The sequence below is a fragment of the Belonocnema kinseyi genome, chromosome 2 (assembly GCF_010883055.1).
Source record: "Belonocnema kinseyi isolate 2016_QV_RU_SX_M_011 chromosome 2, B_treatae_v1, whole genome shotgun sequence".
NCBI lineage: Eukaryota > Metazoa > Arthropoda > Insecta > Hymenoptera > Cynipidae > Belonocnema > Belonocnema kinseyi.
In genome coordinates this window covers 139208134-139230635 of record NC_046658.1, presented here as the reverse complement: position 1 = coordinate 139230635, position 22502 = coordinate 139208134, and the positions used below count along the sequence as shown (strand labels likewise).

At 29.4% G+C, this 22502-nt stretch overlaps 1 protein-coding gene across 3 annotated transcripts; it reads right to left on the bottom strand.

Annotated features, from left to right (window-relative positions):
- Positions 1–2236: 2236 nt before the first annotated feature.
- On the bottom strand, positions 2237–21204 carry LOC117167386 (armadillo repeat-containing protein 3). Of its 3 annotated transcripts, none has more exons than XM_033352274.1 (14): positions 21124–21204; positions 20731–20993; positions 20028–20352; positions 17464–17631; positions 16992–17192; positions 16740–16902; positions 12995–13113; positions 12771–12929; positions 12110–12345; positions 11484–11648; positions 8496–8638; positions 3719–3890; positions 3062–3377; positions 2237–2534 (listed from the first exon to the last, which is right to left on the bottom strand). In XM_033352274.1, exons 1-14 carry the CDS (start codon positions 21142–21144, stop codon positions 2238–2240), a joined length of 2748 nt encoding a protein of 915 aa, XP_033208165.1. In that variant the 5' UTR covers positions 21145–21204; the 3' UTR covers position 2237. The 3 variants fall into 3 exon arrangements, with proteins under 3 accessions (XP_033208165.1, XP_033208166.1, XP_033208167.1); XM_033352275.1 differs by having other exon boundaries at positions 12110–12339; XM_033352276.1 differs by lacking the exon at positions 21124–21204 and having other exon boundaries at positions 20028–20239; positions 20731–20878.
- Between the last annotated feature and the right edge of the window lie 1298 nt (positions 21205–22502).

The window sequence follows — 22502 nt, the reverse complement described above, 5'->3', positions numbered from 1 at the left end:
CCCCCCCCCCCCCCCCGCCTTTGTAACAAATCATCATAAAAAAGGCCCTTTATCTAATTTTTCAAACATTCATTCTATTATGTTTTTTTTCTTTTTATAAGATTTCGTTTCTTCCAAGAAACTTATTCCTGGAATAATTTTAATCCCGGGGCTACTACGTTACTACCAATTTTACGCTCAATCACGAGGCCACGCAGGACCCACAAAAAAAGAAGTTACGATTTCTGGCCCGATTCTCACGATTTGGGCGTCTTTTTGCCTCAAGGACAGCAACTTATAAATATAAACAGGATTCTAGATTTTCGGACATCTATCTTTTATTAGAAGTTTGATCCGATATATTTTCGAGAAAAAAAAACCAAATTAGCAAAATGATGTTATAGGTATTCTAGTATTGTTGAATAAAAATTAATTCTTTTGAACGTAAAAAATTTCGGGAATTTTTCGAACAATTTGTAGCTGAAATTCCCTATTTTTTATAGGAAAATTTATCCCAAAATAAGAAATTTTTCGGGATATATTTTCGAAAAAATTCTCTAAAAACTGAAGAAATTACCGAAATTATTATGAAATATTCCACAAAAAATTGGGGAATTACCGAAATCTTTATTGAATTTTTTGAAATCGTGTTGAGAAAATTCCCTAAAGAGCAAAATAATTTAGCTATATCATTAGGAAATTTTCCCGGAATTATTCTTGTGTAAGTTTCCTAAAAATTGGAGACATTATCAAATTTTTATGGGATTTTCCCTTAATTATTTTGTGGCAAATTACCAAACTATGTAACAAAATGACTCAATTTATTTGGAAATTTTTCGGGATACATTTTCGGAAAAATTCTCTAATCACTGCAAAAATGACTGAAATCGTTATGAAATATTCCCAAAGTTATTTCGGGGAAAATTCCCAAAATTACAATATGATTTTCTTCTTAAATCATTGGCAAAATTTCCCGGAATTATTTTAGGGTAAATTCCTTAAAAATTGGAAAAATTACCCAATTTTTATGGAATTTTTCAAAGTTGTGTTGGGGAAATTCCCAAAAGAGCAAAATAGTTTAGCTAAATAATTTGAAAAATTTTCCCGGAATTATTCTTGGGCAAATTTTCTAAAAATCGGAGATATTATTTAATTGTTATAAATTCTTTTCTTAGTTGTTTTGTGGAATTGTCATGGAATATTCCCAAAGTTATTTTGGGGAAAATTCCTACATTAACAAAATGATTTACCTGAACCATTAGGCAATTTTCCTGGAATTATTCTCGGTTTTTTCTATTCCGTAAAAATTTCGGGAATTACAAATATCTTTATTGAAGTTTCTAAAATTGTGTGGAGAATATTCCTAAAAGAGCAAAATAATTTAGCAAAATCATTAGGGAATTTTCCCGGAATTATTCTTGTGTAAATTTCCTCAAAATTGGAGATATTATAAAAGTTTTATTGAATTTTCCCTTAATTATTTTGTGGAAAATTACCAAAATATGTAACAAAATTACTCAATTCATTCGGAAATTTTTCGGAATCGTTATGGAATATTCCTAAAGTTATTTTGGGGAAAATTCCCAAAATCCAATTATCCAATTTTTAAGTTATTTTTGGAACAATTCCCAAAATAACAGAATAATTTACTAAAATCATTAAGAAAATTTTCCGGAATTCTTCTTGGGAAATTCGCTACATTTGTAAAAATTACCGAAATCGTTATGGAATTTTCCCGAAGTAATGTTGGGAAAAATTCCCAATATAAGAGAAAAAAATACGTAAATCATTGGACAATCTTCCCTGAATTATTTTCGGGTAAATTCCATAAAAATTTGAGAATTCACCAAAATCTTTGTGGAATTTTTCCGACGTTATTTTGGGGAAAATTTCCAAAATAACAGAATAATATACTTGATTTATTAGGAAATCTTCCCGGAATAATTCTCGAGTAAACTCCCAGGACACTGGAAAAGTTATCGAAATTTTTCCGAAGTAATTTTGGGGGAAATTCCCAAAATATCTAAAAAAAATTACCGAAATTTTTATGGAATTTTTCCCAAGTAATATTGGGGGAAATTCCCTAAATTTTAGAAAAATTACCGAAAAAGGTATGGAATTTTCCTGAAGATATTTCTGCAAAAATGACCAAAGTATTGAATTTATTACGTCCAGAACATTTTCGGTCATTTTTCCGAAATTTTTTCAATCTTGTTAAATTAATGTTCATAAACTTCAAAAGTCCACGAAAAAATCATTTATTTACAATGACCGATGTCGCATTGCGATCGTCTTTCACAATAATTTTGTGCCCTTTTGCTACAAATTGGAATTAAATCACCCGGAACATTCATCAGATCCACAATATAATTCGAGCGAAGAAGTTTTGTTGGAAATATGGTACTTTTGTGACAAAGACTTGCATCTGAAGGAATTTTCGACAAATTTGAATAGGACTTAATCGAGCTTTTTGATTTCTTCGAGGCACTTGATTTACCCTCGACTTCCGAAGAAGACAAAGAAGCTAATTCTTCTTTTTTTGGTAAAGCTTCAACCTACAATAAAAAAATTCAATTTCGAAAAAATTAGAAATAATTAATTAACTTATGGCGAATGCACACGCACAAAGGCTGCTGTCACGTCCCTAGATTTTTATTACCTAATATTAGAAACATAAACAATCAAAAACATTAACAATTTACATATATGTAATGACAAATTTTTTAATGTTAAGTGTTTTCAAATTTTTGTTCGATTAGCAGTTTTCCTATTAGCGGGGAAAAATAATTTTCAAGTCAGAATAAAAATTTCGAACAACTATTTATTTTTTGCATGGCCACAGTGAAGTTAGCTGACCAACGCAGCTCGGCTCTCAGATGCGGAGAACTCCGTTTAGACCAGCAAACGTGCGTCGGGCACGCGCGTAACTTCGTACCCTCCCCCCATGTTCCTGACCGAGATCTTTCCGAATGTGAGAGCCGAGCTGCGTTCGTTAGCTAACTTCATCACTAATAAACGTCAAAAAAACAATTTAGATTGTTGATTAATCTGGTAAGAATTTTAAAAAGAATTGTAAAATTACTTTTGGAATGGCAACTTCAACCCAACTGTTTCCATATTCCCCGCGAACAAGGGCAGTGGGAAGGCCAATTTTGTCTGCTAAAACTTTAAAGAGAAGAGCCCTTTCTAAATAGGAACCGACTCGAAGTTGTCCAAGGGGGATGACGCTTGTTTGAATCTCATGTTTAATTTTTTCCAAATGCAATGCCAGTTGGTGGACAAAGCATTTTTTCGAGGGATCAGGACCTGACATTTTTTCATCTACAAATTCGCCAAGTAATTTTGCCCTTGATGCTATTAAACTTATATCAACGAGGCCAGCCTGCTCGATGCTAAATCTAAACAAATAAAGGAATAAATAATGCAAACAATTTATGAACAAAATAACAGACAACTTTCACTTGTTCCAAATATCACTTATTCCAAGGTGTAATTATTCCAAGTCCCTCACGCTCGAATATTCCAAATGGCAAAGCCCCTTCACCTACCACCACTGTACCTTTACGGTATCAGCGCGCGCATCTATCCAAAGCAGCCAATGAACGTCGCTTGACAAAATGAACTCACGACTCGCAGTAGAGGTGGGGGCCCCTACAGACTTGGAATATCCGAATGATTACGTTTCTCGACCCTTGGAATAAACGAATCTGCACTGTACTCCACATTATTTTTTTCCTACATTTCGGAGGCTTCTGCAGCTATAATTCTGCATTTTAACAAATCCACATATTCACAGAGAAAAGGATCCGCCTGTAGTCGACCAAATTTTAATTCCAACCAAGAATTTAATGCTTCGTCTGATAATCGGATCCCTTTCGCGGCACTTTCTTTTGTAACTTGTTCTGCAGCTTCTACAAATAATTAAGATTACAATTTTAATCAATTTAAAAAATATATATTTTTAGGATTTCGTTGCCTCGAACTCCTTAGTCACAACTCATAAGGGGTGGAACGTAGGGGGAATTAGATGAGGTAGGGAAGGGGTGAAGGGGGGAGTAGGAGAAGTGATCCGAGAGTTAGTAGGGGAAATAAGGGGAAATTAAATGATGGAAAGTAGGGGAAGTGAGGGAAGATGAGGGGTTTGATAAAGGGAGAAGAGGGGGAAGTAAATGAGAAAGAATTTTGGGAAGGGTGGAGAAGCTAATATTGAAGTGTGGGGAGGGTAATTGGGGAGGAAAAGTATCGAAGGGGAAGGTTTGAAGGACTTATTTACATTTTAATAGGCTACGGGACCCTGCTTTGATTAATTTTTTTCTTTTATTATAATAAAAGAAAAAATTAATTAATTATTTAACGAATAATTATTAGTTACCAGATTTTAAATCTTGCATAGCATTTGTGGTTCCAACTGATATTCGAGTTGCTTTAGACTCTTTGGAGTTACTGTTTCTTCTAATCTGTTCTTTTTCTTCTAATAAATTATTTGTAAAAGTTTAAAAAATGTCTAAATTTCATATGTATTATTTATGTCCCTAAATCCACATTAGGGTGGTTCAAATGATTTATTTCTCGAATTTCCATGCATACCCCCCTCCCCAACCTTAAGAGATTGACTTTTTAACCAAATTTTCAATCAAAAAGATGAATTTTAAACTAAAATGAATCTTTATCCAAAAAGTATGACTTTTTTACCAAATTTTATTTATTTTATACAAAGTAAAATCTTTTTTACTAACTAATAGAGAAAATTCTCAAGGAAAAAGGTAATAGTTCATATTTTAACAAAAACAAATTTTTAATTTAAATCAGAAATAGTTAAAGTCATTCAAAAAGGTGAATTTTCAACCAAATAGTTGTCTTTTCAAATAAAAAGTATACTTTTGAACAAAATTATTTAATTTTCAACTAGTTAGATTAACATTTTACAAAGCTGTTGAATTTTCAACCGAAAATATGAATGGCGAACCGAGAAGATTAATTTTCTATTCAAAAGTACGAATATTTAAACAAATACATAAATTTCGTTTTCTAAAAAGGAATTAAAGAGATACACGCATTTTCATCCAAATAGTTCAATCTTTAATTAGAAAATAAATTTCTAATTAAACACGCATAAATATTCCAGTAAAAATATTCATTTTTAACAAAAAGATTCATTTTCTAAAATAAAAATAAATTTCAACAAAAACAAAACAGAATTTTCTATCAAAAAGATAAAATTTCATACACGAAGATTAATTTCTTACTATAAATACCATAAATTTACGATAAAAAATGGAATGCTTAAATTTTCAGTTAAAAAAATTAATATTTAATTTTTACCAAAAAAATTAATTTTTAACGGAATTGTTCAATTTCATAAAAAGCAGATCAATTTTTCACCAAATAATTGAATTTTTAACCAAATTTATGAATTTTCAAGTAAAACAGGTAAATTTTTAACAAAAAATGAAAAAGTTAAATTATCAGTTGAGAAAATTAATTACGAACAAAAAAGAACAAACAAATTTCTCATAAAATATATAAAAACTATATGGATTACCAATTTACCTTACTCCGACTTATATGGATTAGTCTGGATCACAGATAGATTACTTCGGAGTAGAAGTTATTACTCCATGTTAGAACTGGATAAAAATTGGACTACCATGGATTAATTATTACCACGGACGAAATAGAACTGTATAGCTCGATATTAGAAGTGGATTGAAAGTGGATTATTTCCGATTACAAGTTGGTTACTAAGAAATTGATTAAATTACTCGGATTAAAATTGGATTACGCTGGATTAATACGGTATTAATCCGTATTAAAAGTATATTACAAGTGGATTACTCCCATCACTTGAATTATCTCGCATTAGAAGTGGATTGTGGTGGATTAGAATTGTATTACTCCATATTATAACTGGATTGCATGTGGACTAAAATGGATTGTAATTCGATTACATTGAATTCGAACTGGATTACATATGAACTACGACGGATTAAAAGTGGATTACTTAGAATTACTTGAATTGCTATAGATTACAAGTGGATGATACTGGATTCTATTTATATTGCTTCGTAATAAAAGTAGATTACAAGTAGATTCTTCCGAATGATTTGCATTACGCCAGACTGCAAGTAAATTTTTTCGGATTACAAGTGGATTACTTTATATTGTAACTATATTACACCAGGATAAATAAAGTAGATTACAAGTGGAGTCCTCCGAATAATCTTCATTACGCCATATTACAAGTGGATTACTCCGAATTATTAGTGGATTACAACGAACTACAAGTGGATTAGCTCGGATTATAATTACTCACGTTCATATCAGAACTGAATCACAAATGGATAAGGACAGATTAAAAGTGGATTACTCCGAGAACTACAATTACTTCGAATTACAGTTGGATTACCTCGAATTAGAACTGCATTACTCCACATTAAAAGTAGTTTTTAATTGGATTAAGTGTATTGCCAGTGGGTTAGAAGTCGACCACCGGCATTATAAGTGGATTACAAGAGGATTGCTCGAATTACAAAGTTCAATGATCGCAGACAACAAGTGGATTACTCCGATTACTTGAATTACTTCGGATTGCAAGTGGATTAATCTGGATTATAACTTTATTACTTTATGACAAAAGTGGATTACTAGTAGATTACCAGTGGATTATTCCAAAGGATATGCATTACGCCGGATTACAAATAGATTCCTCAGATTAGAACTGCATCACTCCATACTAGAACTAGATTGCAAAATGAATACGGCGGATTAAAAGTGGATTACTCCGATTATTTGAATTACAGCGGATTACGGTTACTAGATTACGAGTGAATTACTCTGATTACTTGAATTATTCCAGACTAAAAGTTGATTACTGTAAATTATAAATGTACTACATAGTAAAAGTAGATTCAAAATAGATTACTTCAAATTATATGCATTACGCTGGATTAAAAGTGGATTCCCGGATTAGAACTGCATTACCCCATATTGGATCTGGAGGAGATGACTGGGCCGGATGAAAAGTGGATTACACCGTTTAATTCAATTAGTTGGATTGCAGTTGGATTACGATGAATTACAACTGTATTGCCCCACATTAAAGCAGGTTTACAAGTGGATTTCTAGATTACAAGTGGATTATTCCGATTACTTAAATTACTCCAGATTACATGTTGATTGAACTTGATCATAACTGTATTACTACATAATAAAAGTGGATTTTAAGTGGATTACTCCGAATGATATTTATTACATCTGATTATGAGTGGATTACTCGGATAAACCACGTCGGATTACAAGAGGATTACGTCGATTACAAGTGTAATACTAGATTACAAGTGGATTACTTTGATCACTTGAATTATTCCAGACTAAAAGTGGATAACTATGAATTATAACTGTATTATTACATGGTAAAAGTTGATTGGAAGTGGATTACACCGAATATATGCATTACGCCGGATTAAAAGTGAATTCCTCGGATCAGAACTGTATTGCCCCATACTAGAACTGGAGCAGATGACTGGATGGATTAAAAGTGGATTACCCCCAGTAATTGAATTCGGTAGAGTACAGTTCGATTACTATAAATCACAACTGTAATACTCCATCTTAAAAGATGATTACAAATTTACACGTGGATTATTATATTACAAAGTGATAGATCCGATTACTTAGTTACTTCAGGTTACAAGTGGATTAAAAGTGGATTACTACAATCAATTAAATTCGGTGGATGACAGTGGGATTATGACGGATAAGAACTGTATTCGTCCATATTAAAAGTGATTTACAAGTGGATTACTAGACTACAAATTACAAATGGATTACTCCGATTACTTAAATTACTCCAGTTTAAATGTGGATTGAACTTGATTAGAACTGTTTTACTACATAACAAAAGTGTATTTTAAGTGGATTACCCCGGATGATCATTAAACCGTATTTAAAGTAGATTACTCCGATTAATTAAATTACTTCAGATTAGAATGGATTAGAACTGTGTTACACCGATTTAAAGGGAGATTACAAGTGGATTACTCCGATCACTTAAATTACTCCAGTTTACATGTGGATTGAACTTTATTAGAACTGTATTATTTCACAACAAAAGTGGATTTCAAGTAGATTACTCCGGATGATAATCATTACACCGGATTACTTTGATCATTTGAATTTTTCGGATTACAATGGATTAGAACTGTGTTACTCCGATTTAAAGGGAAACTATAAGTGGATTACTCCGATTACCTAAATTACTCCAGTTTACATTTGGATTGAACTTGATTAGAACTGTATTACTGCATAACAAAAGTGGATTTCAAGTGGATTACTCCAGATAATCATTACACCGGATTACAAGTGGATTATTACGATGACTTGAATTATCTCGAATTAAAATGGATTACTCCTAATTTTTTTATTTACTCCAGATTAAAAGTGGATTACAAGTGGACTTGTTTCCCTTTGCTCGCCTTTTGCCAAAATCAAGATAATTTTTGTAATTAATTACATACCTCCAATAGATTGCTTTTTAATTGTAGTTCTCCCATTGTCATGACTATCGGTCTCAACTTCTATTGGTTGAATACAATTTACTACATAAATGTGGTTCTTGGGAGATATTTTGAGACTGAAAAGATCCTCCAAAATAGGAAATCTATCCAAAACATTGCAATAATTATAATCTTATTTTGAAATTTATAATTTTATTCTAAATTAGGAAAAATTTTTTGCATCAGAATATTATTATTTGTTATACATATGAGTTTGACACCCCTACACACCCCCACGAGTACCTAAAAACTACCCTTAAAACAAAAAATAATATTTCTTCATGAAATCGACCTTTTAAGCACTGTATTCTAGTCTCTTTTTAATTTAAAATTATTCATATTAGTCTAGTGGAATATTTATTATCATTTGTTTATTCACTTTTAATTATTAAACAACTGGAATTTGTTTAAATAATTCTTTTTTTTTAATTTATTTTTTTCCCTAAAAATTATTACTATTGGTTTAGTGGAATATTTATCAGTAATAATGAATTACTGACTAATAATTAATTTAATAATAATTAATTTATCTGTAATATTTAAGTAATAATTGTTATTTAAAAAATTTCAAGAAAATAAAATTAATCAAACAATGTTCCATTGAAGAAATATTAATAATTTGTCATAAGATCTACTTATTTTTTTCGAAGGGAAATTGAGAGGAAATTTGTGACCACTTTGAAAAAAAAATCCCAGGTAGAAGGGCTTCGAGAACCCTTTTTTCTGGTATAACTTGACAGAGCTTGGAGTACAAAATATTTTATTTAAATTATTTGAACTAAGCAATTGCCGATAGTTGTTCATAAATAAATGTTTTCGACATTAATAATACTAAATAATAAAAAAAAATAATAAAAAAAAGTGGTCAAAATAAATTCAAGGCGTTCAAAATGTAAATTTCTGTTCAAATCGAGATTCTGTAAATCAAATTATTTCAGAATAAAATTTCGAAAATAGAAAAAATTTATCACTTAAAATTCAAAGGAATTGAAATTGTAGTAGCGCTTTTAAATATAAAATAATTTTTAACTTGATACTACTTTAAAGTACATTGAATGTTTCAAAGTCAATGCTGCTTCAATTGTAGAATTTAACATTTTTATTACATTATACAAAAAAATTAAAATTGATGCCACAAAGATAAAAACTAACTTTTCGTCATTTTTACCGCTCAAAATGTAATTTAAAAAAAAATATAAACCTTTAAAATTATATTATTCGAAAAAACTTGAAAAGAAAAAGTAATTTTTAATAGAGAAATTTTGAAAAACGCTATCGCAGCCGAAGGGGAAAAATTCTTTGTATTGGTATTAACAGATCGTAAAAATTGTAATTTTATTTTTTATATCTGTTAGATATAATATTATCAATTATTTAAGTCCATTTAACAATTTTCTAAACTTTTAATATTGAAAAATTTGTTATTGTGGATTTTAAAATTATTTTCTTAATATTAGGTAATGGAACCTCAAGGAAAAATAAATTTTTTTACTTATTTTTAACTTTTGAGATAGATTGAAACAAGAATCAATTAAATTTAACAAACACGCATTATTATGCCAGGTGTTACCAATCAAATCTTTCAAGGAATCTGCATTATCATCAAAGAATAAAAGAATTTCTTAATATCTATACAGACTCGAGGGAGCTATGAATCAAAAAAAATTTTATTACATTTTTTTGTGAACAAAGGTTTTTCTGGAAAAGGATTCTTCTCTCAATCTCTCTAGTAGCTTAAAGGAAAAGCACGCGGCCGGCAATCGGAAGTTCTGTGGTTCGATTCCCAGCAGGGCGAAAGCAGAAAATTTTTGTCAGAAAAAAATGTATTAATTTTTTTTTCAATTCATAACTCCAAGTTGTCTGTATAGACGTTAAGAAATTCTGTTATTCTGTGATGATTATAGAAATTCCTTGAAAAATTTGATTTGTAACACCTTTGTGTATTTCTGAAAAAAGGATTCTTCCCTCAATCTCTGTAGTAGCTTAATGGGAAAGCACGTGGCCGGCAATCGGAAGTTCTGTGGTTTGATTCCCAGCAGAGCGAAAGGAGAATATGTTTTTCCAGAAAAAAATGTAATTTAATAAATAATACATATTAATATTGATATGAATTTTAAAAAAAAGATTCTCAGAAACTTCTTCAAGGAAAACTTACATTTAATATGATTTATATAGAAAAATTAAACAATATTATAAATATCAGTTTTATATCGAAAAAAATATATTAGAAAACAAAAAGAGATTGCTTAAAAAATAATCCACTGTGTCGTTTATTAATTATTTGTTTATAACTGAAAAATCAAAGCAATGGTAAATATTTCAGAAAAAACCAAACTTTCGACCAATTCTCTAAGAGAAGATAGTTAATAGCAACAATAAATTGTTAACAGAATTAATTGTATTAACGTGCATTAATTATTACCATTCTAAGTGAAAAGTTGACCAAAAGTGAAAAATTGAGAAAAAAACTTCAACCAGCTAGCATTAATGTAAGAAAATATAGATATAAACAATAGTAAATTGCTTAAACAACATTTCCTTTTGTAATTAAATTTTTCAGTTTTATCAATTACAGACTGAAAGTTTTCAATTTTGAGAGTTTCTGTTGTCAAAAATGTTCAATTTTCATCATTTTCAATTTCATAGTATTCGAATTTTAATAGCTTTTATTCAGAAATGATACAAGTTCAGTTCCTTTTCAATTGATTCGAAATATTTTATTTTTTTATGAAAATCGTAACTCACCCAAAATTATTTGATTTGGAACGCGCTTTCAATTAAAAATCGTTCAATATATTTTTTTCAAAAATTTGAAGCGTTTTCAATTCGAAATTATTAGTTGTTATTCTTTCAAAATATGAAAAACTCTTAAGATTTAAACATTGGTTTAGTCATGGATTTTTAAATTGTTTATATTTTTATTGTGATTAATTTAATTAAATAACTTACGGACAAGTACTTCGACCTGTAATATAGAATCCATCTTGAGTAATATCATGCAAAGAAAGTCGACCCGTATAAGCGAATTTAAATGGCAAATCAGAATTCATCAGTGATTCTATACAACTATCCCAAGTGGCAATAATTTTTGAAGCAGATCGGTTTTTTACCATACTATGAAAAATGTAATCAAATATTTAAAAAATGCTCACTAGAATGAAATAGAAATTATTTTGAAATACATTTCATTTTATACAATTTTCAAAAAGTTTTAATTTCTAGTAGTATACCTGGGATCATGGGTCCCTAAATGGGACCATTGATCTTTGACCGGTAGAGTTTAACCAACATTACCGGCCGTGGCAAGAATCTATGTCGGATTCCTATTTTACCGAAAAGAGATAATTCAAATTTCTGGAAAATGAACCATTATCGTCTGTCGGTAAATAACCAGTCGCGGCTTCACTGTCGTTTAGCTCGGAACAGAACCGTGTTTTGAAATTCTCCTAGGTATACTACTATTTCTGAATTTTAAAAATTATTATATTAAAAAGAATGATAATCAGAGGAAAAATCGTATAATAATGGAACAATTATTTCTATTTCTCAATTACAAAAAAATAAATAAGTCTTACTAAAGCAAATATTCAGCTTGAACAAATAAATTGGCAAGAAGAGGATCTGTACTCAATTGCTGTACACATTTCACAGCGGAATCTCTTACAGGAATTGACTGATTTTCCAAAATCAAAGAATAGAGTCTTTTTACACCATTAGAAGTCGAAAATATTTTCCTGCCAATTTCTTCTGTGCAAAATTTAGATAAGGAATCACAACAGGCAATTTTAAGTTCATCATTTTCTACCTGTGACTTATGAAATTATTTTTCAATTTTGAGATTGTTTTACCCTTGTTTCAGACTGCTGAACGCAGAAATAACGAATAGGGAGCAGACTAGAGACACTGTGAAGTCAGCCAACAAACGCAGCTCGACTCTCAAATGCGGAGAGAGCTTGCTACTAGTCTAACAGGGGATCTTCGTCTGTGAGATCCAAGCTGCGTTTGTCAGCTAACTTCACGGTGGCTCTAATCCGCTTCCTGGAAGGGAATAATTAATTAATAATTAATTAAATCATTATTAATTCCGTTACGATGGCTACCCGGGTACCCCGTGCGTGTCCTCAACGGATGTAGACTTTAAAGTCAAATATTTTTGCAAACTAAATTTCGTAAGAAATTAATTTAAAATAAAGTCGAGAATTTTGATCTTGAATTATTAATTAATATCTAAATTACTTCAAAAGGGGTGCACATTGCATCAATAAGATCGTGATTAATAACATTTTCTCTGAAATTAGGATATTTTGCAATCGCTTTCAAAATTTGAGTAGCTGTCACTTGAGTTTCCTGAGAAATTGTTCCTGATGGCTGTTTTATTAGCGTCAGCATATAAGACTAAAAAAATTATTTTTCAATTAAAATTATTATCAAAATATAAAAATTCAAATTTATATAGTCACCTGTCCATTAATTTCTAAAAAGTTTTGACAATTCCTAAAATCACATTGAATTAATTCCCTCAACGCGAAAGCTGCAGCCTGCCTCACATTCCATTTTAATTTATCATCTTTCAAAAAATCTGAAAAAATACATATCTCTAATTTTAAATTAATTTAATCAGAAAATGTCGAGAAAAAAATCTGGAAGATTTTATGACCATTTTTGTTATTTTGCTCGATTTTTAAATTAGGTTCAAAACTGTATTATTACAAAAGATATTTAAAAGTTTTGAAAATATTCAAAATAATATCAAATTTCAGAAGTTTTAAAAAAATTTCCATAAAATAAGCAAATTTTTTTATGATTCCTGAGAAAATTCCAAATAATTTTTATTTTGAAAAATGAAAAATGGAAAAAATTCAAAACATTTCAAACAATTTCCTCAATATTCGAAACAAATTTTTTAAAATATGAAAGTAGAATTTTTCAATCCTGCAAAAATGCAAAATTTGAGAAAATATTTGAGTAAGTTTAAGAAATATTTAGAAGTATTGAAACGATTTGAAAATAATTTAAACTTGTTAAAGTTATCAATTTTTTAAATATAGATTTTGAATGATTGCGAAAAAAAGTGTTTAGGAGTATTGAGAGGTTTCAAGATAAAAAAAGCTTTCCAAAATTAGAAAAAAAAATTATTCTGCAAGATTTTAGGACAACTTTGGTTTATTTTTCAAAAGGTTTACAAGCTTATGCGGAATTTTTTTTATGTATAGACAAGTACACATATTTTAAAAATGTATTTAGAAGGTTCAGAAGTTTTAAAATGATTCGAAAATTATTTAAATTTTGCAAAGATTTACAACAATTCTAAATAAGATGTGGATTTTTAAATATTTCCGAATAAAATTTAGAAGTTTTCAAAGAATTCAGAATCTTCTTAAAAATATAGAAGTTTGTTAAAAATTTAGAAGCTTTTTAAGAATTATAAATGTTTTAAGAGAATAAACAAAGTTTTTTATTGATTCATGCGAAAGTTTCAAAGGATTTTTCAGTTTGAAAAATGAATTCTAAGAAAAAATTGAAAAAGATTTAAAAATATTTACAATAATTTCCTCAAATTTCGAAAAAAAATGTAAAAAATGTTTTAATTCTACAAAAATACGAAATTCGAGAAAATATTCGAGTAAAAAAAGATATTTAGGAGTTTTGAAACGATTTAAAAATAAATTAAAACTTGTAAAGATTATAATTTTTTTAATATACATTTTAGATATTTCTAAAAAATATGCTTTTTAAGAATATTATGAGTTTTTAATACAATAACAAAAATTTCAGATTCCTAAGAAAATTTTAATAGACTTCAAAGGTTTCCAAAATTAGTAAAAAAAATAATCTGGCAGATTTCGAGCCCATTTTTTTATGTCGCAGAAGGTGTTTATTGTTTATGCAGCATTTTTTTAAGCATATTTTTAAACTGCCTTGAACTTCTCTTAATATTTTCTGAAATAATTTTCTTTTTTAATTTTCTAGATTATTTTTGGCACAACTGAAATCTTCAAAAATCTTTTCCTTTATAGGTGCATATCAAAACTTTTAAGAAATAAATTAATAGTTATTCGAAATTTTTATTTTGTTATAAAAATTGTCTCTTCTCACAAATAAAAAACTGCACTGATCATTTCAGTAATTTCTCCTACTTCCCCTCACTTCCCTCCACTTCTCCTACATCTTTTCACTTACCCTGCTTCCCTTTCCTCATTCCTCCTCACTTCCCTCCACATCCCGTAATTTCTCCTTAATTCCTCTACTTTCTTTTTTCGTAATTTCCCCAATTTTCGCTCTGATTATTTTCCCCTTACTATCTCCAATTCTACACCACTTATTTCCCCAAACTTCCCCTAACTTCCCTAACCTCAATTGTCCCCACTTATCCTACTTTCCCTTCCCTCACTTCCGCTATTCCTTTTTTCCTCAATTCTTCGCAAGTTCTCTACGTGTCCTCCCTTTTTCTACATAACATTCCCTTACCCTCATTTCTCCTCACTTCTTCTGTTTCCCCACATATCATTTCCCTTTCTTCAACTTCCCTTATTTCCTCTACTTCATCTACTCAATCTCCCCTCAGTTCCCTCAACATCCCTACCCCGTAGCCCCCTCATTTCCCTGTACTTTCCCACATCTCCTCTCTTAATCTCTCCTCACGTCCTTTACTTCCCCTCTCCTTATTTCCCTTTATTTCCCCTACTACTCTTTTCCTCATTTTCCCTACTTTCCGTCCCTAATTTCTCCTCACTTCTACTTACGATCCCCTAATTTTCCTTACTTTTCCCTCCCGTCATTTTCCCTACTTGCTTTCTCCTCACTGCCCCTAATTATCCTACTTCTCTTTCCCTTATTTCCCTCACCGCCGTCAAATTTTTCTATCCTCATTTTTCGTAATTTCTTCTACTCCCTCTTTCTTCGTTTCCCGTAGTTCCTCTCTCCTCATTCCCTTTTACTTCCGCTGCTCCTTCTCGCCTAATTTTCCTCATCTTAACTACTTCCTCTCCCCTTACTACTCTTTACTTCCCCCAATTATCGTTTCATTTTCCCTACATCTCCTCCTTAATTTCTCCGTACTTCTTGTACCTATCATCCCCTTATTTACTCTAATTTTCCCTCCTGTAATTTCCCCTACTTCTCCTATTTAACATTCCAATATTTTCCCAACCTTGTTCTAATTTCCCTACCATCATTTTTCCTCACTTATTGATTCTCCTCATTTCCCCCACTGCCCCTCCACCTATTACTTCTCACTTTTCCGATTTCCTCTCTCCTTAGTTCCGAACCTTTTCCTTATTCCTTTACCCTGATTTTTCCTCATTTCACCCGACTACACTTTCCTCATTACCCTATTTTTTCTCTTCCTCACAAGTACCCTACTTCCTCCTCCCTTATTTCCCTTTACTTCTATTACTCCTCCCATCCATTTCCTTCACTTTCCATACTTCCTTTCCCTCAATTTGCTACTTCCTTTCCTCTCAATTTGCTACTTGCTCTCCCCTCACTTTTACTACTTTACCTCTACTCATTCCCCATCCTTTCGCTAATTCCCCTACCCTCATTTCTTCTCCCCTCTCCTATTTCCCAAACCTTATTTATATTTACTTGCCCTACTCATCCTCTCCTTATTTCCCATTGCTTTTCCACTCTAATTTCCTTTTACTTCCTCCTACTACTCCTCTTATTTCCCTTTCCTTCTCTTACTTCTTCTCCCCATGTTTTCCCTACTTTCCCTCTCTTATTTCTCGTCACTTCTTCTACTAAACCAACCATCATTTCCACGACGTTTCCCTCTCATTATTTCCACATTACCCCTCTGCTTATTTTTCCCCACTTGCCGTACTTCCTTTCCCCTCACTTCTCCTACGTACCTTCTACTCATTTTTCAATCTTTACCAAATTCCCCTAACCTTATTTCTCCTCACTTTTCTAATCTCATTTACTTTCACTTCCCCTACTCATCTTCATTTCCCCTTATTTTTCCACCCTAATTTCCCTTTCCTTCCTCTTCTCTTATAACCTCTCATTTCTACTACTTCCCCCCCCCCATTTCCCCTTCTGGGAAAAAGTAGGATGGATGTATGGGCGGACACCCAACCGTAACTGTAAGAGTTTTTGTATAGGAGAGTCAGATATCAGAAGATAATTTTCCTTAATAAAATAGTACAAGTAGAAAAAATCTGAAAAAGAGGACTCTTAATTGATAAATCAAGGAACACTTACTCAATAGATTTGGCATGGGGTTCTCCTGCGTTAATTCTGAAGCAGCTGGTCCATATTGTGTCATTTTAGCAATCCCATAAGAACTGACGCCATAAATATCAGGATGGACAGTTTCTCGTAAAATATTCAATAAATAATTTAAAACACCAAAAGAGTGCAAGGCCTTAATTAATAAAATAATAAATAAAACTTTCGGAGTTAAATTTGCAAATTTTGTAGGGTATTTAAAAATTTCATACTAATATTTCGTACCACTCTTCCAGGATGTGTATCTGCAAATTTAACAATAACTCTAAAAATATCAAGCAGAAGATTAGGACCTGCACTTTCCAAATATTTAAATAATTTTTGCATTCCTCCAGTGCTGATCATCAATTCGACAGTCTTTAAATTATTACAGGCAAGAGACAAAACTCTCAAAACGTCGGGATGAAGATCTTGCCACTCTGGATTCTAAAAAAAATATTTTTATTTAATGAACGTAAAAAAGTTAGATTTCACTCCAAGTTCCATGGAAACCGGCCCGGTTTTGTGATTCTTAGAACTGTTGGCCAACGCAGTTTCTCAGTGCGCAGAGCGAGAGACGGATGCGATTTTCGTCTAGAAAGGGCCGCATTGCGCGAGTACTCAGTCGAATATATTGCGCAATATTATGCATCCAGATTGGAAACGTTTTAGGCCGACCCGGAAAATTTTGTTATATGGGACTTCGAGTGTATCTTACTTCCAATATTTTCAGCATTTCGTCCAAGCCTCCAGAATTTCGAAACAACTCTTGAACCTTTTCATCCTTACATTTCATAACCAAACTTTCGATTGCTTCAATCGCTAGTTTTTGAATAATTGCGAATGGCTCATGGAATAGTTTATAAATCAATATCAAATTAAACTCCTAAAAAAATATATCTTCATAAAAATTGAGTAATGTTCTTGGATCCTCAATCAAGGTTGTTACAAAATCCCAATTTCGAAATTCCCTGACTTTCTCCTGACCAATTTTTCATTTTCCCTGACAGTTTTATTTATTTTTCTTTTAGCTATAAAAACAACCTTAAAGATACGAGATAATTAATTTTAATGCAAAATATGTTTGTTTATAAATTTATTTTGAATCCTTTTTTCATTGAAAACAATTAATTTTCAACAAAGGAAAAAAATGTTTTAACACAATAGTTAAGTTTTCAACCAAAACAGACTTATTTTCAAACAAAAATGAGGAATTTTTAAAGAGGAAGTTGACTTTTCAAGCAAGAAATATTTTTCAGTCAATAAATAAAAAAATATCCAAAATGTTCAATTTAGATGCCCAAAAGACGCATTTTCTGAAAAAAAGTTAAGTTTTCCACCTAAAAATATGAATTTAAAAAAAGGTTGAATTTTTAACCAAAGAAATGCATTTTTAGCTAAAATGATAAATCTTCAACCAAAAAAAAAAGAATTGAACCAAATAGTTCGAATTTTCAACTAATTTTCAGTTAAAAAATTCATTTTTACTAAAGAATAAATGAATTTTCAACAAAATTGATACATTTTCAACCAAAGAAAAATATGTTTGATTAAAATTATTCATCTTCAACCAAAAACAATTTTTAATCCAATAATTAAATCTTCAACCCAAAAGATGAACTTTCTACCAAAATAAAAAAATGTTCAACAAAATACTTGAATTTTTTGAAAATGAATTTTCAACTAAATTGATGAACATTTAAACAAAAAAATTTATTTAAAAAAAAAATATTAAATTAAAAAAAAAGTTTTCAAGCAAATAAACGAATTTTTAACAAAATAGCTACATTTTCAGGGAAACTAAAGAATTTTGAACTATATTCGTGAATCTTAAAAAAAAGAATATTTAATAAAATCGTTAATCTTAAACCCAAAAGATAAATTAGCTATCAAAAAAGACAAATTTATGACGAAACAAATGAATTTTACCAAATTTAATTTTTAAGTAAAATGATAATTTTATTGCAACAAAATAATTAAATTTTTAACCAAAAAAAGGAGTTTTGAAAAAATAAAACACCAAATTTCTATTAAAAAAGACCAATTTTTTAGCAGAAATGGGAAAGTTACATTTTTAGTCAACAAAATAATTTTTAATTTAAAAATAAACGAATTTTCAACAAAAAACTTGTTTTTTTTTTAAATGAATTTTTAACTAAAAATGAAACAGATAAATTTTATAAAAATTAATTTTTGACTAAAATCATAAATCTTTAATAATAAAATGTATTTATAATTAAGTATTTGAATTCTTTGTACTAAAAAGTGGAATTTTTAACCCAAAAATACGAATTTGTTACCGAAATAATTGAATTTTTCAAACATAAAAAGAAGAGTTTTTTAAGCAATAAATAAACTTTCAACTGAAACAGATAAATTTCCAAGCAAGAATGGAATAGTTATATTTTTAGTTGAAAAAATGAATTTTTAACTAAAAAATAAGCGATTTTTAACAAAATAATACATTTTCGATTAAAGAAATGAATTTTCAACCAAATAGTTGATTTTTTAACCCAAAAGATGAATTTTCTACCAAAGAGAGAAATTTTCAACAAATTACATGAATTTTAACTAAAAAAGATCAATAGACAACCCAAAATATAATGGGTATAATTTTAGAAAAATACATTTTTAATTAAAAAAACACGAATTTTAAACAAAATAACTATAGTCTCAAATTCAAAAATGATTTTTTAAGTAAAAAGATAAAGATTCAAATACTGGAATTATGTTTCTATCAGTAGGATGCATATTCAACAAAATAGTCTAGTTTTTACCCAAAAAAGATCAATTTTCATCGTAAAATAAACTAGTTAACTTTTCCGTAAAAAAAATATATTTTCATATAAATAAAATAAATTTTTAACAATAGAGTTGATTTTTCAACCAAACAGATGATTTTTTAACGATGAAGAGTAAATTTTTATGAAAAAGATACATTGTCAGTCACAACTGGAATAGTTAAATTTTCAGTTAAAAAAATAAATTTAAAGTAAAAAATAATTTTCAATAAAATAATTCAATTTTGAACCAGAAAATGAGTTTTCATCTAAAACGGCGAATCATGAATAAAGAAATAAATTTTTAACGAAGTATTTAGTTGAATTGTTAACCAAAAAAGGCAATCTTCAACCAAACAATTGTGATTTTGTGATTTATAATCAAAAAAGATGCAATTTCTACCAAATTGAGACATTTTTAACGAAAAACTATTTTTTAATTTTAAAAAATTCGCTGACATGTAGTAACCTTGTCAATTGTTATAACCATTTTTTAAATTACCGTAGAAGATATAATCGCCTGAACTCCTAAAGGTTCTTTCATCAAATTATTTATAATTTCAATCGAATTTTTTTTCACATCCGGATCCGGGGATTGAATCAATGTAAATAAATAATTGAAATCAGAACTCTCTTCTAAAAATCGAGCAGCCCCATAAAATTCTTTCGTGAGTTCAGCGACAATTAGTGAAGAAAATTCTTGCATAAACGCATCTGAATTATTCGTCAAAATTTTTATAAAATTAGATAAATATTTATCAGATTGCAAGAGATAATATGTGACGCCGGTAATCGTTGCCATTTGAGCCAGGAGTTTTGTAGCAAATCTTCAAAATAAAAAAAAACAAAATATGAGAAAAATTATTTTAAATACACCAGAACCTCGATTTCGTAAACCTCGGTTTTGTAATTTCTAGAACTGCTGACCCACACAATTTCTCAGGGCACAGGGCGAGAGACAGTTGTGACTCTTATCTCAGAAGGACCGCAGTGCGCGAGTACTCATTTGAGTGTATCGCGCAATATTATGCATTCCAGTTGGAAACGGTTCAGTTGGCTGTAATGTTATTAAATCGGGGTTCTGACATGTATAGGGTAACTCACAGTAGATAATCACTATTTAAAAATACTAATATATGTACAATAATTAGTTTAATTTAATTAATAGTTAAGAGGTGATTAATTTATAATTATTTTTTGTTAACCTTCGAGTGAAAATATCTTCATGGTCAATCAAAGGGATGATACTTTCAACAATTTCAAGATCAAAAAGTTCATCTAGATTATCCTTCGATTTTGCAGCAAAACTAGATAAGGCTGAAGCAGCAGCGATAACAATTGGTTTTTCTTTGCATTTTAAAAGCAAAATTGCTGTGTCAGGTTGTGTTAATTCCAAATTCAATGGATCAAATTTTTTACTTGGGTGTACTTCCCGATCTTTTCTTGCTTTTCCAGCAGAAATACATTGCTAGAATTTTTTTAAACTTTATTTTTAAGTTATAAATCACAATATAAATTTTTTAAGACTCGCTTTTTGATTTAACCAAGCAAAATAATAAAGGATTATTTTTTTATTTTAAAATTACATGCAAACTTACCTCGGGCAATTTTTTAACCATTCTGTAGGAAACAATTATTTATTTAAATTAAATTAACTTTTTTACCAACATTTACAAATGTTTTGAGATGTTTCTAAGAAAAATAAAACCAAGCTGAACTTTGCTGATTACAATCACATCGTTATTTGTTTTTCTTCATTGAGAATATTTCAATTAATTAACAAAAATTTGTGTTATTTTTTCAGATATTCGGCCTATTTTAATTTCAGGGCAGCCATTTTAATCGAGGAAAAATTTTTTAATTTCGAAATCTTAAAAGTGAAAATTTTTTTATTTTAATTAATCAAGATTGAATTAAAAATTAAATTGGTCAAATTCAAACTCCTGAATTTGAAAAGAAATTTAATTTTAGTTAAAAAAATGTAAAAAGGTTTAAAATGAAAAATTATCCTCTTGCAATTCAGAAAGAAGATTGAAAATAAAAAAATATCCCTCTTCCAATTCAGGAAAAATTACAACCAAAATTTCCTCCCTCGCAGGTCGCTAACAAATTTTAAAACAAAAAAGGCCCTCTTCCAGAAAAAAATAAAAAATTGAAATTCCTCCCTTCCAACTATATAAAAAATGATTAAATAAAAAATATTTCTTAAATTCAGAAAAAAAAGAAAAGCAAAACCTTCTCCCAACTAACAGAAATGTTAAAAATAAGACAAATTCCCTCTTTTAATTCAGAAAAAAATTTCAAATAAATTTGTTTCCCCTTAAACCCAATAAAAAGGGTTTGAAAAAATGGTGCATTCCAACTCGAAAGAAAAAAAATTGTATCCCGCCAAATCAAGAAAAAGGGCCTCCTCCAAATCAGAAAAAATTAAATCCAAAGATTTCCTCACAACTAACGACAATCTTTAAAATTAAAAATTTCCCTCTTGCCATTAACAACAAATTTGAAAATAAAAAATTCTTCCCTTAAACTCAATAAAAAAATTTAATGTCCTCTTCTATTTTGAATTCAGAAAAAATTACTATTTTTTTTAATTAACTAAATATTTTAATTAATTGCAAATATGTAAAAAATAAAAAAGTTTGAAATAAATAAAATACTAAAATTTATGCTATTTCTTTTAAAATTAGCATTGAGAAATCCAAACGTTTTTTCATACATAAATCAATATTTGATTCTTGATTTCCGATGTATATAGAATGAAAGAATAAATTATTTATTACTAATTTTCATTATACACCATTTTTGAAAGAGAATATTAAAAAAAAATTAAACATTCTAAAAGATTTCTAAAATTGCAAAAAGAGAATTAGGAAGACTATAAGTTCATTTTTTAATATAAATAAATAATTAATTGCTAAATATCAAAAAATGTCAAAAACGTTAATTTTGAAGAAAAAAAAAGAATTCCAACAAC

Coding starts and splice junctions, on each gene's coding strand:
- LOC117167386 (XM_033352274.1), bottom strand. CDS start 21,144: ATGGTTAAAAAATTGCCCGAG. Junction 12,346..12,770: donor CAATGTGCACCCCTTTTGAA/GTAATTTAGATA, acceptor TAATTTCATAAG/TCACAGGTAGAAAATGATGA. Junction 11,649..12,109: donor CAAGCTGAATATTTGCTTTA/GTAAGACTTATT, acceptor CATTTTTCATAG/TATGGTAAAAAACCGATCTG.